The sequence below is a fragment of the Balaenoptera musculus genome, chromosome 2 (genome assembly GCF_009873245.2).
Source record: "Balaenoptera musculus isolate JJ_BM4_2016_0621 chromosome 2, mBalMus1.pri.v3, whole genome shotgun sequence".
NCBI lineage: Eukaryota > Metazoa > Chordata > Mammalia > Artiodactyla > Balaenopteridae > Balaenoptera > Balaenoptera musculus.
This window is the reverse complement of record NC_045786.1, coordinates 116257963-116279072: the sequence shown is the minus strand read 5'-3', so window position 1 is coordinate 116279072 and position 21110 is coordinate 116257963. Positions and strand designations below refer to the sequence as shown.

Genomic DNA, 21110 nt, shown 5'->3' with positions numbered 1-21110 from the left:
ACAATAAGAAAAAACATTCAGCTTTCTGAGAATTATTTGGGTATTCATTCATTCAACAAATATTTACTGGGCAAGTACTACAGGTCCAGCATTGTTCTAGGTGCTGGAGATACAGCAGTGAACTAAAGTGACACAAATCTCTGTCTTTATGAAGCTGATATTCGAGTGATATCAAACAGAGGAAAGTGATATCAAACCAAAGGAGGTACCAGTTCATAGAACATACACACTATCAAAGCGAAGGCTAATTCTTGGAATTAAAGGTTTTTTTATCACAATATTCTTACCTCCAACTCCTCAGGAAGCAATCTGAACTAGTATATTTTTTAAATTGTAACTAATTTATACAAAGCAGGCATAGCTCATTTTACATAACAGTGTCTGTCCCTGAAACACTATGCATAAATAAAAGTTTAGCAAGCTGAATAATTTTAAATACATTCCTTGAGAAAGTAGGGGAGATTTTAGTTCTATCAGGAGAACAGTAGTTATTGCCTTACTTCAGGATGTTCTACTGTGAGTTTTCTGGTAAATATATTTATTTTGGCAATTAATCTAAGATATACTGTTCAAGGTAAAAAGACAATTACAAGAAGGTGAATAGTATAAGTGCATAGAAGTGATGAAGGAATGGGTATACCTAGGTTTATGAATGCATACTAAAAAGGAACTCCCTAAAAGATATAAAACTAAATTCTGGGAAGGGCATGCTTAAGATGATGAGGGGGATTTTTTTCACTTTCCTAATTATACATTTCTCCATTGTTTGGATTTTCTAACATAAATATAAACATGTATCACTTCTATGAGCAACAAAAACAATAAAGACATTCCATGGGGCGGCGGGGGTGCAGAGAGGACAGTCTTCTGTAATGTGAACAATTATCCCTAATTATTCTGTTTGGAAATGTGTGTATTGTTGTTTTCTAATATATACCATGGCTTTTCTTAAGACAGGGCACACATGTTCTCCTCTTTTCTTCCATTCCTGTATGTTGCACATACTGGTTGCTTTTTAAATAAACATATTAACTATACTCTTTCCATACCTGATGGAGGAATCATCATCCTACGATCTTGTTCCCAGGGAGGTGAAAGGGACCCAGTGTCAGAAGGTGCTCTATGAGGATCAATTAACCTATCAGAGCTTGATTCTCCTCTTTCATTGGTAATCTGATGGTCCAGAGGATTCCCTGGGCCTCTTGAGCCTAATTAAAGAAGAAAAATACAACTATGTTTTATCTAAGAAAGTATTATAAGATCCATCATCAAATAAAATCCAGACCTTTTTAAAAAGGAAAAACAATCAGATTCCAACAAAGTTTCCCTAAGACACATTAGACTGTAACTCTATCCTACCAAAGCCATTTCTAAGACAAAAAGGCAAAAATAATTTTGTCATGTACATAAACAAACACTTGCCTATAAAATTCATTTTTAAATGTTATCACCATCATTATTTACACATAAAATCAGTGGTTAAATTGAAAATTATAACCACTAAGTCTGAAAAGTAAGAGTAGAAAGTAAATTGCAAAGTAAGAGATTTCTATACCAGATGTAATAATTATAAAATCAGGTTTTTGTTGCTTAAACTAATATGCCAATAGTCAAAAAGAGCATGATGCCTTTAAAACAGTCATCTTGGAGGCTAATATACCTATTTCAATATTTCTGAAATGACTCGAAGCATTTTTTAGAACAACTCTTTTAGCAATGTACTCAGATTAACTTAAGAGCCACTCAAAAAATTGGATCTTAATGTTGTAACATGACTCTCTACTTCTGCCCCAAAATGATTTTAACCAGTCTGATTACAAACTTTATATCTGCCAAATAAATTTGGCTTTAAATGGCTTCTAACAATTTCTAAATATCAAATTCACCTTCAAAGACAGCTCACAACTCTGAAGGCGAGTCTAAAACAAGAGTTTCAAAAACAACAGCACTGTCGAAATAAACACTTTGAACAAGGTAACACTCATGCGGATAAGAAAAACTGACATGCTAACATTTATAAAGAAGGGGAATCATTTTAAAGTTCCTTTTCTATGACCACAGAAAGAACGGTACCTCAATTAATAACCCATATTCAATTAAAATGAAAAAGACAAATATAAAAAAATTTTTAACATTAAGTAACACAATAAATTAATACTTCATCTGTCACTGAGGGGGGAATGAGTTCAAAAAACAGCTTTTTTAAAAAAATTGTTTTAATAGAAATATTTCTAAAATGCTTCCCACATTTCAGTACCTCCTTTAAAAGAAGAGACTAAAACTAATATGACCTTTTCATGGTAACTTGTACAAGTAAGTATAACCATTTTTTTTTAATATGTAGTAATCTTTAAAATTGTCCTATCTACTCTCTTTTGTAGAGTCAGGAGGCCAACTGACTTTTATATCAGAAGGTCAACTTTTCTTTATTCCTTCTAGCATGTTCATCCTTCTAATCAGTTCATTAGAAGAAAAAGGCTGGGAAAGCAGAAAATTAAATCAATGAGAAATGTGTGAGAGTCCATTAGGCTGAGTTTGTCTAGAGTGAAGGACAGATCTTTAAAGGAGACATTCAAAGGCTTTCTCCTGATTGTTTACTTCCAGAGAACAAAGTACAGGCCAAGTGACTACCAGGTGAAAAACTGCAAACATGAAAACGCTAAAGGTTAAGATTTTTCATTCAGTCCAAAAGTTATATACAACTTACTCTAAAAAGAAATTATTTTCCTATACTCAACTTTATTCAAACATATATCTCATCCAAACTTTCAAAAAAAAAATGATAACAAGAGGAAGGAAAAGAAATGTCATTCTTCTTTGGTGGGTCACAGAAACTTTTAATTCAAAACAACTCTTTTTAAGACCTGCTGATAACTTACCTAAAACTTCTGTAGCTTTTCTAATGAATAGTAAAACACACTTGCAAATGCTAACCACACTGTATCTTGAAAGTAATTTAAAAAGAAAGGAAAGTAATTTAAATAGGAGAGGAGAAATCAAAGGTAATTTTTACTGTTATTCCAAATATTCAATTGACTACAAGCAATCCTTGACTTATGTCATTCAACTTCCAGTGATTCACATTTGCAGTTTTGCCAATTATATACCGTTACCTCTAGGGCACTGTTTTTCAGACTGCTGGCTACAACCCATTGTGGTACATGAAATTAACTTAATCTTAACTAGCATGCTTTTTTAATGAAATGGAATAGAAATGAATAGAAGATATCAGAAAGCATCAAAAATAGTAAGGGCAGTGCTATTTCATGGGACTGGTTTCAATTACATTTATGTTGGTGTGTAATATGACGTGATATAAACACAGATTTGGGGCTAAAAACCTAAGACTCTTGACTTTGGAATACATAGGTTTGAATTTTGCTACAAGTCAAGGGAAAATTTTAAAGTAACTTGACAAAGTAAACAAAATATAGTTGAGAGATCAAAAGAGTAAAACTCCAGATATACAGGTAACATCAGGGTAAGTGCTGATGAGGTAAATGCAGAAAGATCAATAGCTAATGCTTGGGCTTGAAGTGGCTCTGGAAATTCTCAAAAACACATAAGAGGGTAACAAAGCAGACAATTTGGGGTCAGTTTCTCAAAGTATTAACAAATGATTTAGGTCTCTTTTAGGTTCCCATCAAAACTCTGCCTTCAAGAGAGCACTTCTGAATTCCTTGTTTTTAGAAAAAAAAAAAAAAAAGGCTCTTTCACTTGTTGATTTTCTACCATGAAAAAGATCATGATAATAAGATAAAAAAGATTTTTAAAATTCTATATTCCAATAATGTTTCATTAAAATACAATTTTATGCTAGGTTATATTGTGATTATATTTTATGTATTCTTTATAAAGTGATCTATAGTATAATACAGTTTTTAAGAAGTTAAAATATGATTTTAAAAGATATATATCAAGTCCTTGAACAAAATGTAATCCATTATAACAGTGTTTCTAAGGGAAAAATATATTCAAATTAGATGTCATAGAGCTCCTTTCCAAACAAAAGTAACCCAGAATAAGTGCAAGGAATGCCTGTATTTTGCCAAGGTTTATTTTTAAAGATCATTTTAAAGATAAGTTGAGATGAAAATATAAAGTAAGGAAGAAATCTAGAGTAATAAAGATGTTTAAACAATATACCTCTTCCTCCTCCCCCTGGAAGCAAAGGTGAGAGTCTGAGTGGACCCTCCAACAAAGTTGGAGGGGAGAGAAAAGCTCTCATTTCAGGTGAAGGTCGACCCAATGGTGAGGGACCATATGGGGAACGCTCTGGAATAATTAAAACAGCATATTTAAATTCATAGTTTCAATTACCTACACTACAGATTAGAATCCCATTTCAACAATTACCTTCGGGTCATTCTATTGCCAATTTAAGTTTAATCCCTGTCTTAAATACTAACCATGCCTTGGGTTTGGCTGATATGGGATAGAATTAAATATTGAACCCTCTGTTTTTAAAGTCTATCTACCAAATGGACACTTCAGTCAATCAAAACATCATCTTCTTGGTAACTAATACACTTGAATAACCATACAATATTAAGCAAAGGACATCATATTTTAGAGTAATAAGAGGACTTGAGGGGCATGAAGTTTGTTTGGTTTTGTTTTGTTTTTAATGGCAATATGTTTCCATATATTTAAGCTGGTGAAGGTTGTAACATGGAAGGGCTCTGTTTAAATCAGGGCCAGATAGGCTGTGTTGGGCCATGAATTACTTGAGAAAAGCTCACATTTTGAAAAGTAGGAATAAAAACCCACAAAACACTCTGAAACATCAGAAATTACTTTTGATTCATCACCAGTGAAAATTCAGTTTACGTAAAATAATTCATTAAATAAATCACTTTTTCTATAAACCATATAACCAAGAGCCTTATCATTTTACAAACTTCACCATTCCCAAATAATGGTTATACTTCCAAAGATCAAAAATCAACAACATCAAAAAACAAACAAACTTAAATGCCACCAAAATAACACTTTTCAAAACATGTTAAATTTTATTATGTAGCTTATATAATATTCAAATATAGTTACAACAAAAGATCAAAGCATTATTTACCCTGAGACGTTTTTGCATTAGATTCAGATAAAAATTCCTTCTGTATAATTCCCCCCACTCCAGATTTTGTTCCTATTTGAAATCCATAACAATATTCTATTTTTTAATGTAGAAATACTTTCATTTTAATGAAACTGGACTCTCAAAAGTGATTTTTATAACTTTTCAACAGTTATTAAAAGGGGAATCTACCTATATAAAAATAAGTTTGTTTTCACTGCCCTAAAAGCTAAATTCCAATTCAACCAAAATTATTTGGAAAAATTTAAACTATTTGGAATAGTATGAGATCATAAAGACACTAACTCATTAATGAATGGACAGAAATATTAAATACATCTTCCAAAGAACTGTTTCTTTTAGGGATAATTAAAGCAATCAAAACTCAGATTATTAAGGTTTTCTCAACTTTTTAATGAATACTTTTAAATAATTTAAAACCAGCTGTTTTAATTCTTATTTTTATAATTCAAGCAAATTCCAAAGAATAGTTAATATATAAATAGTCACAATGCTATTCCATTTAAGCAATCCTTATTCATTCTCCAAAAAAATAATTAATGAGTACCTTACTATGTACCAAGCACTTTGTTTCTCAAGGAGCTCAAGGTACTAAACATACATTATCTTACCAAATGCCACTGAGCAAAGGAGGCAGCCATTATTTACATTATTGCTAGAGAACAAAACTCAGAAAATTGGGAGAACGTGAGAGAACTCAGATTAGAACCCTAGCTTCAAAATCTAAAATATTTATTAGCAGTGTTAATTCACACTAATATAAACTATATATGCAATATATATAAAAATATATGTATTTTAAATGAGGTGTTAAAAAAAAAAAAAAACTACCTCTGCCAAATGCTGTATTTGGAACATCAAGTGCGTAAGGATCTTTTTCTAAAAGTTCAAATTTAAACTCTGTTTCAGTTAATCTGCAAATAAAGAACAAACATCTCTAAGTTACTCATCCAAGAGAAGCACCCACATTTCAAGAAATTGCCACTATTAAGTACAAGCTACTCTTCACTATCTCAATATCTACATAAGAGAAACAGATCCTTTAAAATCATTCTAACCAAAATACCTTTCCATATCCCCCACTATTTATTTTGGGGTAACAGGTTCCTTTTTGCCTAGTAATAGTGATGTTTTGTTGAGGCTTGGAATTGTTCTGTTTTTTTCTTCAAAAACAGAGTACAAAGAGTACTATATCACAGAATCCAAATTTTAGAAAGATCTTGAAGGGTCCTCCAAGGTCAACCAGTTCAAGTCTATTATTTTACAACTAAGGAAAGTGAAGCTAGCAGTTTAAATGATTTATGCAAAATGAAAGTACCAGGATTAAAACACAGGGCTACCAGCTTTGAGTCCCACATGCTTTCCATTATAATGTTATCCATATGATTCCAATCATAACATACAATTGGAATCTGATTAACTCATCCTACTATTTTACTCCTAAATTTTTTATCTGAAAAATATGACATTTTAAAAGAATCTTATTTCTAGTTCTTGACCATCAGATCTGAAATAAAACATTTAATCATTCAGTTTTCATTTGTGAGTAGAAAAGACAAACAAGAAGACTAAAACTAATACTGGATAATGTTAATAGTACATTCTGTCAAGAAATTATAACACTGTGGGAAGACTTTTACAATCTTCATAGAAAAGCATTTACTCTTCCCTTCGACTGTACACTGTACCCTTTTATCCTCCTATTCATTTTATTATTGTAAAGCAATGCCACCCAATGCAATAAAACCAGGGAAAAAGAGAAATAATAAACATTCTATCCACTTATTCATTAAAAGATGCTAATACTCTGAGAAGTACTATATCAGAGAGATTCATCCTTTCTATCTCCATCTCTGGTAATCTCCCTCTACCTACACTGGTTTAAAAAAAAAAATTTTTTTTTTAAGTTACTTTTTACAAAAGAATCTGTGAAAAGTTACCTTCTGTTAGAGTAACCTCTCCAAGACAAGTGTTTCAAACAAAAATCTAGTAACTCCTAGTAAAACTAATAGATACTTTACCACTAGATATGTTGGGTTCACTGAAAGCTTTCTTGTTCATCCTTATAAAAGTATTAACTAACTACTAAAATGACAACTAAGAATAAAAGTCATAACTAAAGTTTTTAAAGTATTCCCACTAAGATACTTACTTTTGTCTGTTGTGAGCATTTTCTTTCCTTAAATCATTGAGGTTTCTTTCAGCAGTTCGAGCTGCCAACTTAAGGAAAATAATATATCTTTAAAAACATTTATGAAAACTTAAAATGAAAGATAAGCATATACAAATATCTCAATAATGGCATACAAATATCACAGTCACTTAAGTAACTAAGTATCCATTTCAGTAAACTCAATGTAAAAAAATTCTAATTCAGAAAATTATTTAAAAAGGGAATGAGTTTCATATAACCAGAAGACATGAGCCGAAGGCTGCAGTTTAATCATGTACTTGCAAGAAATGCTTTTAGCTAGATGTGAAGTCAAGGATTAGCATTATTTGGTGCTGTAACTATGCAAATAAAATGACAAGAGCAATGTAAGAGGACCCAAGCTTAGGAATTGAGACTCAGGATCATTATGCATGGCCGCATTGGCTATGGAACAAAGTAACCATCTCTGGAAAGAAATCACTATAATTCTGTGAACCTATCAAGGTCTAAAACAGTTTCACAGCTGGTAAAGGCCATTTTTTTAAATAGCTGAATATAATCAAATCATGCTGCGTGTTTATCAAGTACACAGCACTGTACAGATACATTCCTTTAGTCTTTTACATTTGCTTAGAGACACTTTCATTTAATAAAAATCAGAGTATATATGTTACAGAAAAAAAAAGCTTACACTTATACCAAGAACATGCAATGTACCCAAATAGTTGTGGGCAAAATTAAGCTTGTATAGAATACTGCATGTTTCCCAGTTATTCTGTGGACTCTCCAGATTACAAACAGCAGGGTGTGGAACATCAGACCTGCCAGATTAATGCAATCCACTAGAGCAAATGTAAGAATCACAAAAAGGTAGGTAAATTAACTCAGTCTATAACTATAACTTTTTACAAGTAAAAAGAACTATATTATCAAATGTGTTCACTTAAAATGGTGAACTGCACCTGAGAATTGACTTTAACTGGGCAAATATTCACCAAAAATATAGCTTAACCACATTTTAGCACTCAATATCAAAAAGATTCCATGTGTAAATCTTTTTCTGATATATAATTATATAATCAATTTTGTACTAACAAAAAAGAATACTACACCATAACAGTTTTAGTTAACAAAATACCAATTCATTTAACTTTTAATAATGCAGAACTAAAATCATTTCTAAATGTTGTCTATAGTGTAACATATTTACTATTAAGCATATGGCACCAAAAAAATGCATAGTTAAGTCAAAAGTAATTTCTACTCTGACTATAGTATCGTATATATTAAAGATATACCTACAACAGAGAAATATAAAAATAAACTGATGGCAATGATTCATACTTGAAAACTTTATACCCAAAGGTTAGCAAAAACCGTAATTACAGCGAATAACTGCACTGTATTCCAGAACATTCATATTCAGATATTAAATATTTACAATATGCAAAAAAGATTCTATTAGGAACAGGTGTTATGGAAAACGAAACAGTCCCTATAAGCTTAAATCTGTGGTAAGGACAAATATAAATGACCATAGTACCTGCCACGGGACCCAGAAAAGCAAAGTACTATGACAGTTTGAAGGAAGAAAAGATTAAATCTAACAGGATGGAGCAAAGAAATGCTCAATAGAGAAAGTAACATCTGAAATTATGAAATTATTTATAACAGTAAAATAGTGGAAACAAACTAAAAGTTTATAAAATGGGAAAGGTTTATATAAATTATAAAACATTCATAAAAAATATCTATGATACATTAAGAAAGCAGGTTATAAAACGTTAATATATGATTTTGTTTTTTTAAACATATATATGTGCTTTATGTCTAAATGTATCAAGAAAAGTATGGAATAAATTAAAGTAATACTGCTGATTACTTCTTTGTACTTTTCTACATGGTATGAACTTTTGTTCAATAAGTATATATTATTTTTATAAAATCTGAAAAATATCTTTTCAATTTGAGAAATGAAGGGCATATTTTCTGCATGTTTTAATTTAAAGTCAATGTCATTATTTACTAAACAAGAGATTCAATGTATTGAAAAGAAAAAGTACAAGACTTATGAATCTGAAAGGTCAATGTTTCAATTTCCAATCTTCCCTCTCTAATCATGTGACCTTGGGCTGTTTCCTCACCAGTAAGACCTGAATAATAATACCTATTTTACAGAGTTACAGTGTGGACTGAATGAGTAATATATGTAACATGCCTTTAAGTGCAGTGCCTAGAACATAAGAGATATTAATAAACATCAGTTCCTCTCCATCTTTAAAAAATAATTTGCATCTGAGTATTTAGAAAGTGGTGAGGAATGGTGAAGAAGACTAAATTCATTTCCAAGCCCAGCTTATTAATTCAAAAACAAATCTTCACTTGACCACTCAATACAGAAGCATACAAAAATCTCAAAATTGGGAAGGACCTTAACATTCAACACATATAATCTCTCACTCTAAGTTGAAATCTCCATTCCAAGAAACATCCATGCCTAAAAAAAAAATACCTTCCAAGCTTCAGTATAACAACAGTGATAATTTAACAGTTAATATCTACTGAGTGCTTACTATATGTCAGGTACCTGGCTAACAGAATTATCTTATTTAACCATCACAATAACTCTATGAAATAGGGACTAACGATATCTCTGTCTTTAGGTAAGGAAACTGGTGGTAGGTGATAGAGTCAGAATATCAACCAAGACAGGTTGACTCCAGACCCCATATTCACCCACTGTGCAAACTGCTTCCCCTTGAACACTGCAAGGGACAAGTCTTCCAAAGGCCAGCTATTAACAATAGTTCTTCATTTTAGAGGGATCATCCTGATCATCAGTCAAAATCTACATGCTTATCACTTCCTCATACAGTTCCTCCCGAGCACTGACATGTCATTTCTCATGATGGTCTTTTTCTTAATGTGTAACAAGTAATTCAACAATGAGAATCAGATACCTGAATTGTATAACTTTTAGAATTAGGAGGGGCTCTAGATTATTACTTAGTACAGTCCCATTGTTTTACAGATGAGTAAACAGGCCCAGAGAATTTTAAGTAATTTGTCCACAAGTAATTAGTTGACAATACAGCGCCTGAAACAAGTCCATGAACACTACCTCACCTCCCCCAAAGAGTATAAGCTCCTTGCAAAGAAGCAATGTGCTGAAAGCAGAGAAGGAAAGGTCAGATTTTGTGAATAACTTTATCATAACAAAGTATGTTCATAAGGAACACAATTTCACTACTGGTGAAATTAAAAGAAACTGATTTCTTTAAACACCACCTTTTTTCTCAGTTTTAAAAGTGTACTTTTTACACTGCTCATTTAAGTTAGGAAAAAGAACAATTTGATGAAAAAGCCTAAGAAAATTTAATACTTACCCAATTATCATGTGCTTTTTTCTCATGAGACATAATCTGAAAAAGAAAGTCATTAAAATAGTACTGATAACTATTGTTTTCAGTAAAAAACATTCACACTTACCACTATGATTTAGTACGCAACTCATAAACTCAAAAATAACTCAAGCATCTCTAAAAGTCAGCAAGTAACATTTTAAAGCAAATTTTCATATACATATGATCTACTCTATTATACTTTTAAACAAAAACTGAATGTAAAGACAACTAAAATTTTTGTCTAGTAACATTTCTGTTTTACACAATTATCAATTACAATAGGAGGTGCCAATTAAGAGACAACTAGCCAGACTAAATATAAGCCCCCAGTGCTGATAGATGTTTATTTATTTATGCAATCCAAATTCCCAAATCAGCAGCAGTTCACATGGCAACTTTAAACAATATCTCTTGTTTCAGAATCTCTGCCTCCCTAGAAATGTTCCACAGCCATGTGCAAAACCTCAAGAGAGTAACTATACTCCTGCATCAAAACAGATACCAATTCAAACAAATCACAACTGTTTTAAGTCACACACACACACACACACACACACACACACACACACACACACACACACACATACCTGTCCTTGATAAGAATGAATGGTTCTCTCCAATTCTTCTTCTAGATCTTTGGCTCGCTTTCTATAAAGAACAAATAATCATTCTACTATTAACATATACTAAGAAATGATAGAACACACTATCCCTACTGAAAATATTAATTAAAACACCTAGAATGCTTTGTTTCATGTAACTCTAGAACTCCACATGTTAATCATCTTTACGAGGTTCTAAAGTATATTTTTTCCTGATATAATTTCAATATTAATTAAGCTTTAGGAGTACTACTACTTGGGTTTACCTAAATCAAGATCATGAAAAGATTTAGATGGTATACTGGCTCATTTTTATTTTTAAGAAGCATAGTATTGGGAGATTTATTCAGACTTCATATAATCTTAATAGAACTCTAGGAAATTAATGATCTGTAAGAAATAAATTGTTATTTATTACCTTTATAAGACTAAAAAGACAATTCCTTCTTTTGGATAAAATTCAAGCTTACTCTTCCCAATGTAAAATGAAGTATCACAACTATTTGGAATACTGCTGAATCTTGCCACTTATTTTCTCTGGGTTTTTATTATATTATTTTACCTTAGCTCAGTGAGGATTGAGCTAAGGTAAAAACTAGACTTATGGTCTTATAAACACTTCTTCATAACTTTAATTAAGGCTTACTCTCCTTTTGGTGGCATATTTCTCAAATTGATTAACATTATATACATTCTTCCCCATGTGAACCAAAGAGGAAAGACCTTAAAATTAATCACATTCATAAAGTTCTTAACATTAACATAAAATAGGATCGCTCATATTCAAATCCAACTAATGTGAGAGATTTAAAATCGCACACACTGAAAGAAAAACTTTTCCTTTTTATATTTTCTGTATAATCGCATAATAGCAAGACATCTAACTGAAAAATAATGAAACAAAAATATGTGGGGTTTTTTTTGGTTGCTTTATTATTTTTTCTGGTATTGGGCTTTTGGATACCCTTCCCACCTCAAAAGAAAGGGGTAAAATATATTCAATACCTATAGGTCTCCAGCTCTTCAGCTGCATGGCTGATCTTTTCATCTGCTTTGGAAAGTTTCTCCTCTTTCTCTAACCGGTAGTTTTCCTCTGCTGTTAACTTCCTTAAAACAAAAAGTGTTTTATTTCTTTTACTATATGTCATAAAATAATCAATAATCAATTACTGCTTCCCATAAAGCAATCTGCAAATACCAGTAAAAACATCACATGCAAGAAAAAAAAAATGTACCTGAGTGTGGAATTTAATATTATAAACTCAAATTGTAAAGCACCTTGTCTAATACAGTACTAGTAATATAGAAGTTTCAAGAGTTTTCCATAAGAATCTATCACAGAAATAAGATTATCAAAGGTAAATATTAATAAAAAATATTATGACTCTATATTAGTTACCAAGCTTTCTAGTATAAAGAAGTATTACATTTATTAGACAAGAAGTCACCAACTAATGAACTATGTTTCAATAATTTTTAAATTGGTTGTTAGTTGTTAAAATAGTGATTGGGTTTCCAGGCCAGGACACAACACACATGCACACACACACACACACACACACAAATGAACCCAAAGTAAATAAAATTTAGTAATAGTAGTCCAACTTACTACTTCTACTTAACAATAATAGCTAATTTAATGTGCCCTTGAGTATGTGCCAGAAACTCTTCTTTCACCTCTCTATATATTATTTAATTATCACAATAGCTCTACAAGAAGGGTACTGTTTACAAAAAGAAAAATGAAGCCCAGAGAAACTAAATAACTAGACCAAGGCATACAGTCAGCAGTTAGTGACTCCATTATACTACATTACCCATGTTGTTTCACATGGTATCATTAATAACACTGGTCCCTCAAGATATACTTGTTGAAGGCCACAGGAAAACACATTTGGAGTCCTACCTGTGGATGCCTCACCTTTTTCATGAGCTTTGGGGAAGAACATGACAAACCACTGAAGAAATTCTACATGTCAACAATAAGTGTTTTATATTCCACACACTACATTACCTGTTGCTTAGGAAGCACTCCCCAAGTCAATCGTTTCACAGGTGTTATAAGAAAATAAAAGTCATCTCCTTAGGAAAAGCATGAAAGTGTAGTGGGCTTGGAGGTGGGAGAGAGGTGTGTTCTTACTGTATAGACTGCATGATTAAAAATGGCCAGAAATTCTTTGACACCCCTCCAGTTGAGAGGTAAAGTCTATGAACCCTCCTCTTGAATTTGGGTGGGCTCATTAACGATGGAAATTGAGAACTGAAAACATTTCCAACTAATGAATGAAATCGCAATGTGAACAACACACATACAGCTAGGATTTCTGCTCAGCTTCCCATTCTTGCTTTGAGTATCTACAGAGAACACCTTTTTTCTTTGAAAGTTTAAACATTACTCAATAAATTTCTATAATCAAACATATATTTTTTTGCTCAAAAGATACACCCAAAAGTATTCCTTTCACCTCAAATAGTCCCTAACTGTTATGTCCAAAGTTTACTCACAGTATCTTTCATCCTAACCTAAAAAGAAGGACTCATTCCTAGGTTTACTGACAGAAAGCATGAGGCTACCCTCATGGTAGCTCTTCCATTTAGTCAAGTTTATGTCTCTTTTATGCCTGGAGCACTCCCAAGTGGCCCAGAAGTCCATGATGAATAGAAAGGTTTTAAATTCTGAATTAAATCCAAAGCATGATTGAAGTACACAGCTTGGTAGTCAAAGAGCCTAACAAATCACCTAGCATCCTGATGTCAGTGAAGTTTTAATATTCTCTACCAGTTTCCGAACACATACAATAGAATCTCATTATTCCCGCTAGTTACGGTCTACAAAGTCACCACAAATCCTAAATTAGCAAATACTGCTCCTAGGGGAAATACAGGGGTAGATTCCTATGAGCTCTGATCACAGCATTTTTATCATTAATACATAACCCTGTTGTATGTGTTTCTGGTTAAAGACACCTTATTTAATATATATTGCTTATTCATAACAAGGAACTCATGGCCCACAGCATTATAACTCATGCCTGAACAAAGCTTATCTGCACATGTATTTTCTCTAGAAGGCGCACTGCTGCCTTCCTGCACTTAGCAACGCTAGACAGCACTTCAGTACTACACTTGGGGGCTATTTTAAACAGCTAAATCACCAAAAAAAAAAAAAAATTAAGATGTGGCCCTAAATAAAGAACACTTGTTTACAGAATGAGAGCTGAAACAAGAAGGCAGAGTTCTTGTTCGACCTCAACTGGGAACATGCACACTGGGCAATTCAAATTTTCCGCCTTTCTGTGCAAGTCTGCAAATGACCACTAAAGCTTTGCAAGTATTGATTTTTTTTTTAAAGATTTTTTTATATACATTTATTTATTTTTGGCTGTGCTGGGTCTTCATTGCTGCGCGTGGGCTTTCTCTAGTTGCGGCGAGCGGGGGCTACTCTTTTGCTGCGGTGCGCAGGCTTCTCATTGCGGTGGCTTCTCCTGTTGCAGAGCATGGGCTCTAGGCGCGCAGGCTTCACTAGTTGCAGCACATGGGCTCAGCAGTTGTGGCTCGCGGGCTCTAGAGTGCAGGCTCAGTAGTTGTGACGCACGGGCATAGTTGCTCCGCGGCATGTGGGATTTTCCCGGCCCAGGCCTCAAACCTGTGTCCCCTGCACTGGCAGGAGGATTCTTAACCGCTGTGCCACCAGGGAAGTCCCACAAATATTGATTTTGGGTTACAAATAAATTTTCACAAGTAGGTGAATTTACAAATACAGAATCTACAAACAATGAGGATCAACTGTAAAAACTTCCATTAAGTTATAAAGAGGCTTGAAAGTCTGTTACATTTTATTTCCTTTAATGGCAAAAAAAAACATGTGATATAGTGTTATTTGGAAATCTGGTGTCTCCAGATATTTTATTTCCTTTAATGATGAAAATCATGTGATATAGTGGTATTTGAAAATCTGGTGTCTCCAGATAGGTATCTCAAGGGTCTTCTGTGCATCTATGCATTCAAGCATCAGCATACACACACACACACACAATCTTTCACTACAATATATAAAAGCACTAAACATATTTATTCATATATTCAACAAATACTTATTGAATAACTACCATGTGCATAGTTTCAGGCACTGGGAATACAGAAGAGAAGAGAATGAAGTAATTATCTCATGGAGTTTACATTTAATGTGGGGAAGACGTAAAAAAAAAAAAAGATAATCATCAGAGGACAATGAAGAAAAATAAAGCAAGATACAAGATAAGGGGGGGCTTCCCTGGTGGCGCAGTGGTTGGGAGTCTGCCTGCCAATGCAGGGGGCACGGGTTCGGGCCCTGGTCTGGGAGGATCCCACATGCCGCGGAGCAGCTGGGCCCGTGAGCCACAGCTGCTGGGCCTGCGTGTCTGGAGCCTGTGCTCCGCAGCGGGGGGGGCCGCGATGGTGAGAGGCCCGCGCACTGCGATGGGGAGTGGCCCCCGCTCGCCGCAACTGGAGAAGGCCCTCGCGCAGAAACGAAGACCCAACACAGCTAAAAATAATAAATAAATAAATAAGTAAATTTATTAAAAAAAAAAAAAAAAAAAAAAAAAAAAAAGATAAGGGGATAGGAAGAGGCAGGTATTATTTTAGTTACAGTAGCCAGGGAAAGATTCTTTGAGGTAACATTTGAACCTAGACTCAAATAAAATGAAGGACTGAACCTTGCACAGGGGAATAACCACTCCAGGCAGAAGGAACAAGTGCAAAAGGCCCTGAGCTACAGATGTGCTTGGCATGCTAAAGATCATCAAAAAGGCCAGCATGGCTGGAAGATAGTGAGGGAAAAAGAAAATGAATAAGCTAAAATTAAAGAGGTAGCCACAGGCCAGATCTTAGAGGGTCTTGGAGGCCATGATAAAAGCTGTGGATTAAATTCTGAGTGTGATGTGCAGGCACTTGGAATTTCCAAGCAAGAGAGTGACAATACCCATAATTTATGTTTTAGAGGGCTATGCTACTGAAAACACATGCAGGAAGTTAAGAGTGGAAAGATGGAGACCACTCATGAGGCTACTGCGATAAACCAGGTACTAACAGATGATGGCTGGGATCAGAATAGTAGTGTGGGAGGTGGTGGAAAGTGGTCAGATTCAAGACATAGGAAAGCTGACAGAATCTGACAATTGACTGAATGAAAGAGAGAAGGCAAGGATGGCTTAAGCAGCTGCCCTGAACAATTCAGCAAATGACATTGCCTTTTACTGAGACAAGGAACACTTGGGCTGCAGCAATTTACACAGGGGAGAGGAATCAGTTTTATATATATCCGAGATGGAATTAATGGATAGTTCAATTAGTAAGATGTCCACCCAGATTCCCAGACCTAGCTTGCAATATTGGTAAGTTTAATTAGCAATAATTTGCTGACTATTTATTAGAAGTTAAAGAGGATTTTGTGAAGCAGCCTGGAAAGTCTACTATCATTTATATTTTCTTCCTTGAAGAAAAATGTGTCAAAATCAAATAACTTTCTTAAAAATAAATTGATGAAAAGCAACCCAGTCATAAATTGAGAACTGTGAATAATCACATAAGCTGCATATGCAACATTTTTAAGCTACTTTACTTCCCACTCAGTGGAGTTACCAACATAATTTTTATTACCTGTGAAGTGTCATTTCATTTTCTTGATACAGTTCAGTGATTACTTTAAGTTTCTGCTGAAGTTTTTGAGTGTCACTTTCAAACTGTGTATTTTCTGACTGTAAAGATGCTTGTTCAGTCTGGAGATTTTTAATACACTCTACAGAAAAAGTTTTTAAATCACAATTAAAGGAGCAAATATTCTGAGTTGCACAGTAACATTTCATAAAAATAAAAATTACCAAAAGTAATTAATAAACTAAATTCTTTGCAACAGAAAATCTATAAGGTATTTTGTTCACCTAAACACCTTTTAACATTTTAAAGAGCTATATAAATTATTATAAATTTTTTAATTATTTAAAGATTTCCTTTAAAAAAAATTTCCTGAAACCTTCAATATTCTAATTCTAGCATCTAATTTTCAGTCTAGGAGACAAAAGCCACTAAAATTCTCAAAGTTTTGGTGATGAGGGTTTTGAAGGCAAATATTTTAGTTCAATATTTTCCATGAAACTACTTCCACATGATGAATAATGCATGTTTTTTATCTAGTAAAAACTTTATCCATTAATACTTAACTTCAACCCAGCCTCTTTTTAAGCCAAAATTTTGATATGTGTTATAAATCAAGCCAGAAATTTGGATCTTCTGATAACAAATGCTCCAAAGTCTTGCTAGCTTAAACCATATCAAGACTGGAAAGAAAAATACCAACTTTAGCTTTGTTTCAACCTAAAAGAATTATCTATGGAACTAAAATTAACAATTCTAATTAATTATGAGTATTTTATAATTAGTGCAACCACTGTTTTTAAAACCTTATTGCTCTTCCAACATAACGTAATTCATCTCCTCTAAGACTGAGGTGATATCTCCCCAAAAATGTGTATGAATCACCACTATACCATATATCTTAAAACAAGGCAAAACACTCTGACTAAAGAGGGCAGTTTCAAAATCATACTAACAAGCATTAAAATTTTATTAATTACATGTAATAGTATATAATTATTCTAAAACATCTATTAATTAAAGATACACACCAAAATGTTAGTTTAAGTAAATACCTTAACATTAATGATTAAATGTGCAGGAAATTGTCCACATCTGTCTTTCCACAGAAATTTTTAAATCTATATCAGTTAAAAAGTCTGTTGACCTACGCTTTAAGCCACTGCCACTGTTAAGTCTGAACAATTCTTAACAAGTCATTGTTAAGTCATTTAACTGACATTAATGTTGGATATTATCTCTATTAAAATTGGATCATCCCTATTTTTTTTAAAAAAAATTAAACCAACAGTTAAATCTTCATTATATTTTTGTACTTCTACCTTAACTATTTTGTTTCAAATCCTCTGCATCTTAAAAGAGGACTGTAAATGATTACCCAAAAAGGCAAGATGAGAGGAGAAACAGTTTAGAAGAGAACTTTCCTGTTATGAATAGAAGATCAATTATAGAGATTTATCTTTCATGACCCATTAAAAAAAAGAAAGATTTGGAAGAAGCATACAAAGTCTCCAAATACTACTTTTAGAAAATAATAATTTGCCAAGAAATTTTATTAAGTGATGCGGTAACTGGTGAGCAAATTCCTTGTTATTCTAGCACTTACTACAGTTCCTCACTGAGAGCCTGTTAATGTACTAAAATATGGCTTCCTTGAAAGCAGGCTCCATATCTTTTCCTCCTGTAAATCTCCCATGGCTTTTAGCACTATGCTTTACATACAGCAAAACTTTATTTTTAAGTTAATATTAATATTTTTCAAAATCCAAAAATAATCCAACTACCAGTATCGTGTGAATAGGGCAATGATAATTTTTTAAATAATCTGTATCTCTGGTGGTTCAACCTTTTCAAAAAGTGTCTTATTATAAATACAGTTCACTTATTTTAGAAATTTTTGAAAATACAGATAAGTACAAAGAAAATAGAAATCTGTCCCATATTCAAAGAGAATCATGGTTGACATTTGAGAATGTCCTTCCATTATTTTTTTATGCTAACAGTTACGGTGAATTTTTTTTTTTTTTTTTTACAAAATGGAATGTTACTTATATCAACTTTAAAAAATTTCAAACATAACTAACTGCATTTGCTTACTTTAGGGAAAAAACACTATCAGCTAAAATAAATTAAAATCTTTTCAATAAAAAAAAACTTCAGTTCTACAGGTCTAACATCATTCCTGTATGTGCTAATATAGTATGCATGTACATTAAAGGAAAAAACTATTCTGTAAAAAGATCTGTAAAATACAGTAGTACCACTACTAAAAATCAATTTTGCAGTTAACAAAGATTTTTTTTTAACATCTTTATTGGAGTATAATTGCTTTACAATGTTGTTAGTTTCTACCGTATAACAAAGTGAATCAGCTATACGTACACATATATCACCATATCCCCTCCCTCTTGCATCTCCCTTCCACCCTCCCTATTCCACCCCTCTATTAACATTTTTAATTTGCTACTTTTTAACAACTAAAACCATACCACACATATGACACTGAAATTCAAAGGTAAGTACAGTTTTACATGTTTTTTTAAATAATGCCATTAATTTTATATAAATATGGAGAAAATGATATGGCTTTACCAACAATAAAACCTCATGACTAACTTTTCACAGATAACCGACAAAAGTAGAAGTAAAAAAAAAATCAAATTGTATCTCCCCATAATTGATTCAATTAATGTACCATTCTCTATAAGATGTATTTATTTAGAAAAACTTTATAAGTATGTAGATTACCTACCTGTAAGCTCTTCTTTTGTTTTATCAACTTCCGATAATTGAGTGTAAATTTGGTTTCTTTCTCCTTCTAGGGTTTTTAAAGAAGCTCTTAACTTCAAAGAATGGGAGAAGGAGAAGGAAGAAAAGCAACATTAATCAATTATACCAAAAAAACAAAAAAATTTCAATACACCATCCCAATCCCTTGAAGCTCTTTTACACTCTGATGAAATTATTGCCTAGACTACACAAACCAACAATGTAGCTTCCATCCTGGAAAGTTAGCAAAGTCATCAATAGTTGTAAATCCCCAAACAGGAACAGAGAAGATCAGTGACAGATGCTTGAATAGTGGCTATTTGCTTTCAGCATGTAAGATTTTTTTTTCGTTTTTTGTCTTTTTGGGGGTTTTTTTCCCCCTGCAGTGGAAGCTTTGGCGTCTTAATGACTGGACCGCCAGGGAAGTCCCAGCACATAAGTTTTGATTAAAGCAACCTTCAAATTACATTACCAAGACTTCACATAGATCAATAAAGATCAGGATACCACTACTAGGATGAAAAAGGTTAGGGATAAACCACAAGAAAATGAATCTAATACCTACTTCTCAAAATAAGATATTAGGCAATAGGGGATCAGAAAATACTGAGACCAGAGGATGAAGAATGCACAAAGAGGGAAGTATGGGAGAATATATAGTAAACATTCTTAATATATTCCTTATCCAAAGAAATGAGTGTACACCTTGAAAAATTTTATGATAAATTCTAAAAATTAACAATATTAATTTTATAATAACAACAGTTACTATAAAAAAGAAAAAAGCAATTGAAGAAAATTCTGATCACTTCTAAAAATTCTATCACTTCATGGTAACTATAAAATGGACTTTTAAAACAGTTACTAGGACATATGGATGTTTATTTCTTTCTCTATATTCTTTATATTTTTGTAGTAATGCAAACCTTAGCAGCATGAATCAGTTTCTTCAAAGCTCCTTTTGGTTGATTATCTATAGTGAAAAACAAAAACAAAATAATAAATTGAGAAAACAGTGCAATGCCACAACAGACATTCAAATGATTTTATTAGTTCACTCAACTAGAGCCTTATAATCCCTCTTCTTGCTACAATAAAGAATTTAATATCTGGCAAAACAGCCTCGAACCTGCTCCCAGGAAGCTAAACTAAAAAAGCACTGGAAGTACCATAGTATCATCTAACAAGGTTCTTCACCACTAACTCCAAGAACAGAGTTATAACAGGGATTTGGTATTCACCTAAATCCAGCCCACAGTCTCAATTATTCTTAGAATCCTTCAGCATACAAAATATGAGTGGAATTATACTCCAAATTAAAATAACATTAAAAAAGCATGAGTTTTCTCATTAGAAAAAGAATTATTTCTTACAAGGTAAAGCAGAAGTGAAAAAGTATAAACAGAACTATACGTATTTGCTTTGAAATGTACTTTTCTTCCAACACATTAATG

At 32.8% G+C, this 21110-nt stretch overlaps 1 protein-coding gene across 12 annotated transcripts in view; it reads right to left on the bottom strand.

Moving 5' to 3' along the window:
- The window catches only part of MIA2 (MIA SH3 domain ER export factor 2), a 106426-nt gene that overhangs the window by 19647 nt on the left and 65669 nt on the right, over positions 1 to 21110 (bottom strand). For 10 of the 12 annotated variants that reach the window (XM_036844612.1, XM_036844613.1, XM_036844614.1 and 7 more), the window contains 10 exons: positions 20583 to 20629; positions 19640 to 19730; positions 16894 to 17032; positions 12259 to 12360; positions 11239 to 11299; positions 10634 to 10669; positions 7248 to 7315; positions 5927 to 6009; positions 4147 to 4275; positions 1050 to 1208 (listed from right to left, as the gene is read on the bottom strand). In XM_036844612.1, coding sequence (XP_036700507.1) covers positions 1050 to 1208; positions 4147 to 4275; positions 5927 to 6009; positions 7248 to 7315; positions 10634 to 10669; positions 11239 to 11299; positions 12259 to 12360; positions 16894 to 17032; positions 19640 to 19730; positions 20583 to 20629 — 915 coding nt within the window. The remainder of the gene's footprint in view (positions 1 to 1049; positions 1209 to 4146; positions 4276 to 5926; positions 6010 to 7247; positions 7316 to 10633; positions 10670 to 11238; positions 11300 to 12258; positions 12361 to 16893; positions 17033 to 19639; positions 19731 to 20582; positions 20630 to 21110) is intronic. The other 2 variants (XM_036844615.1, XM_036844616.1) reach the window with 1 other exon arrangement.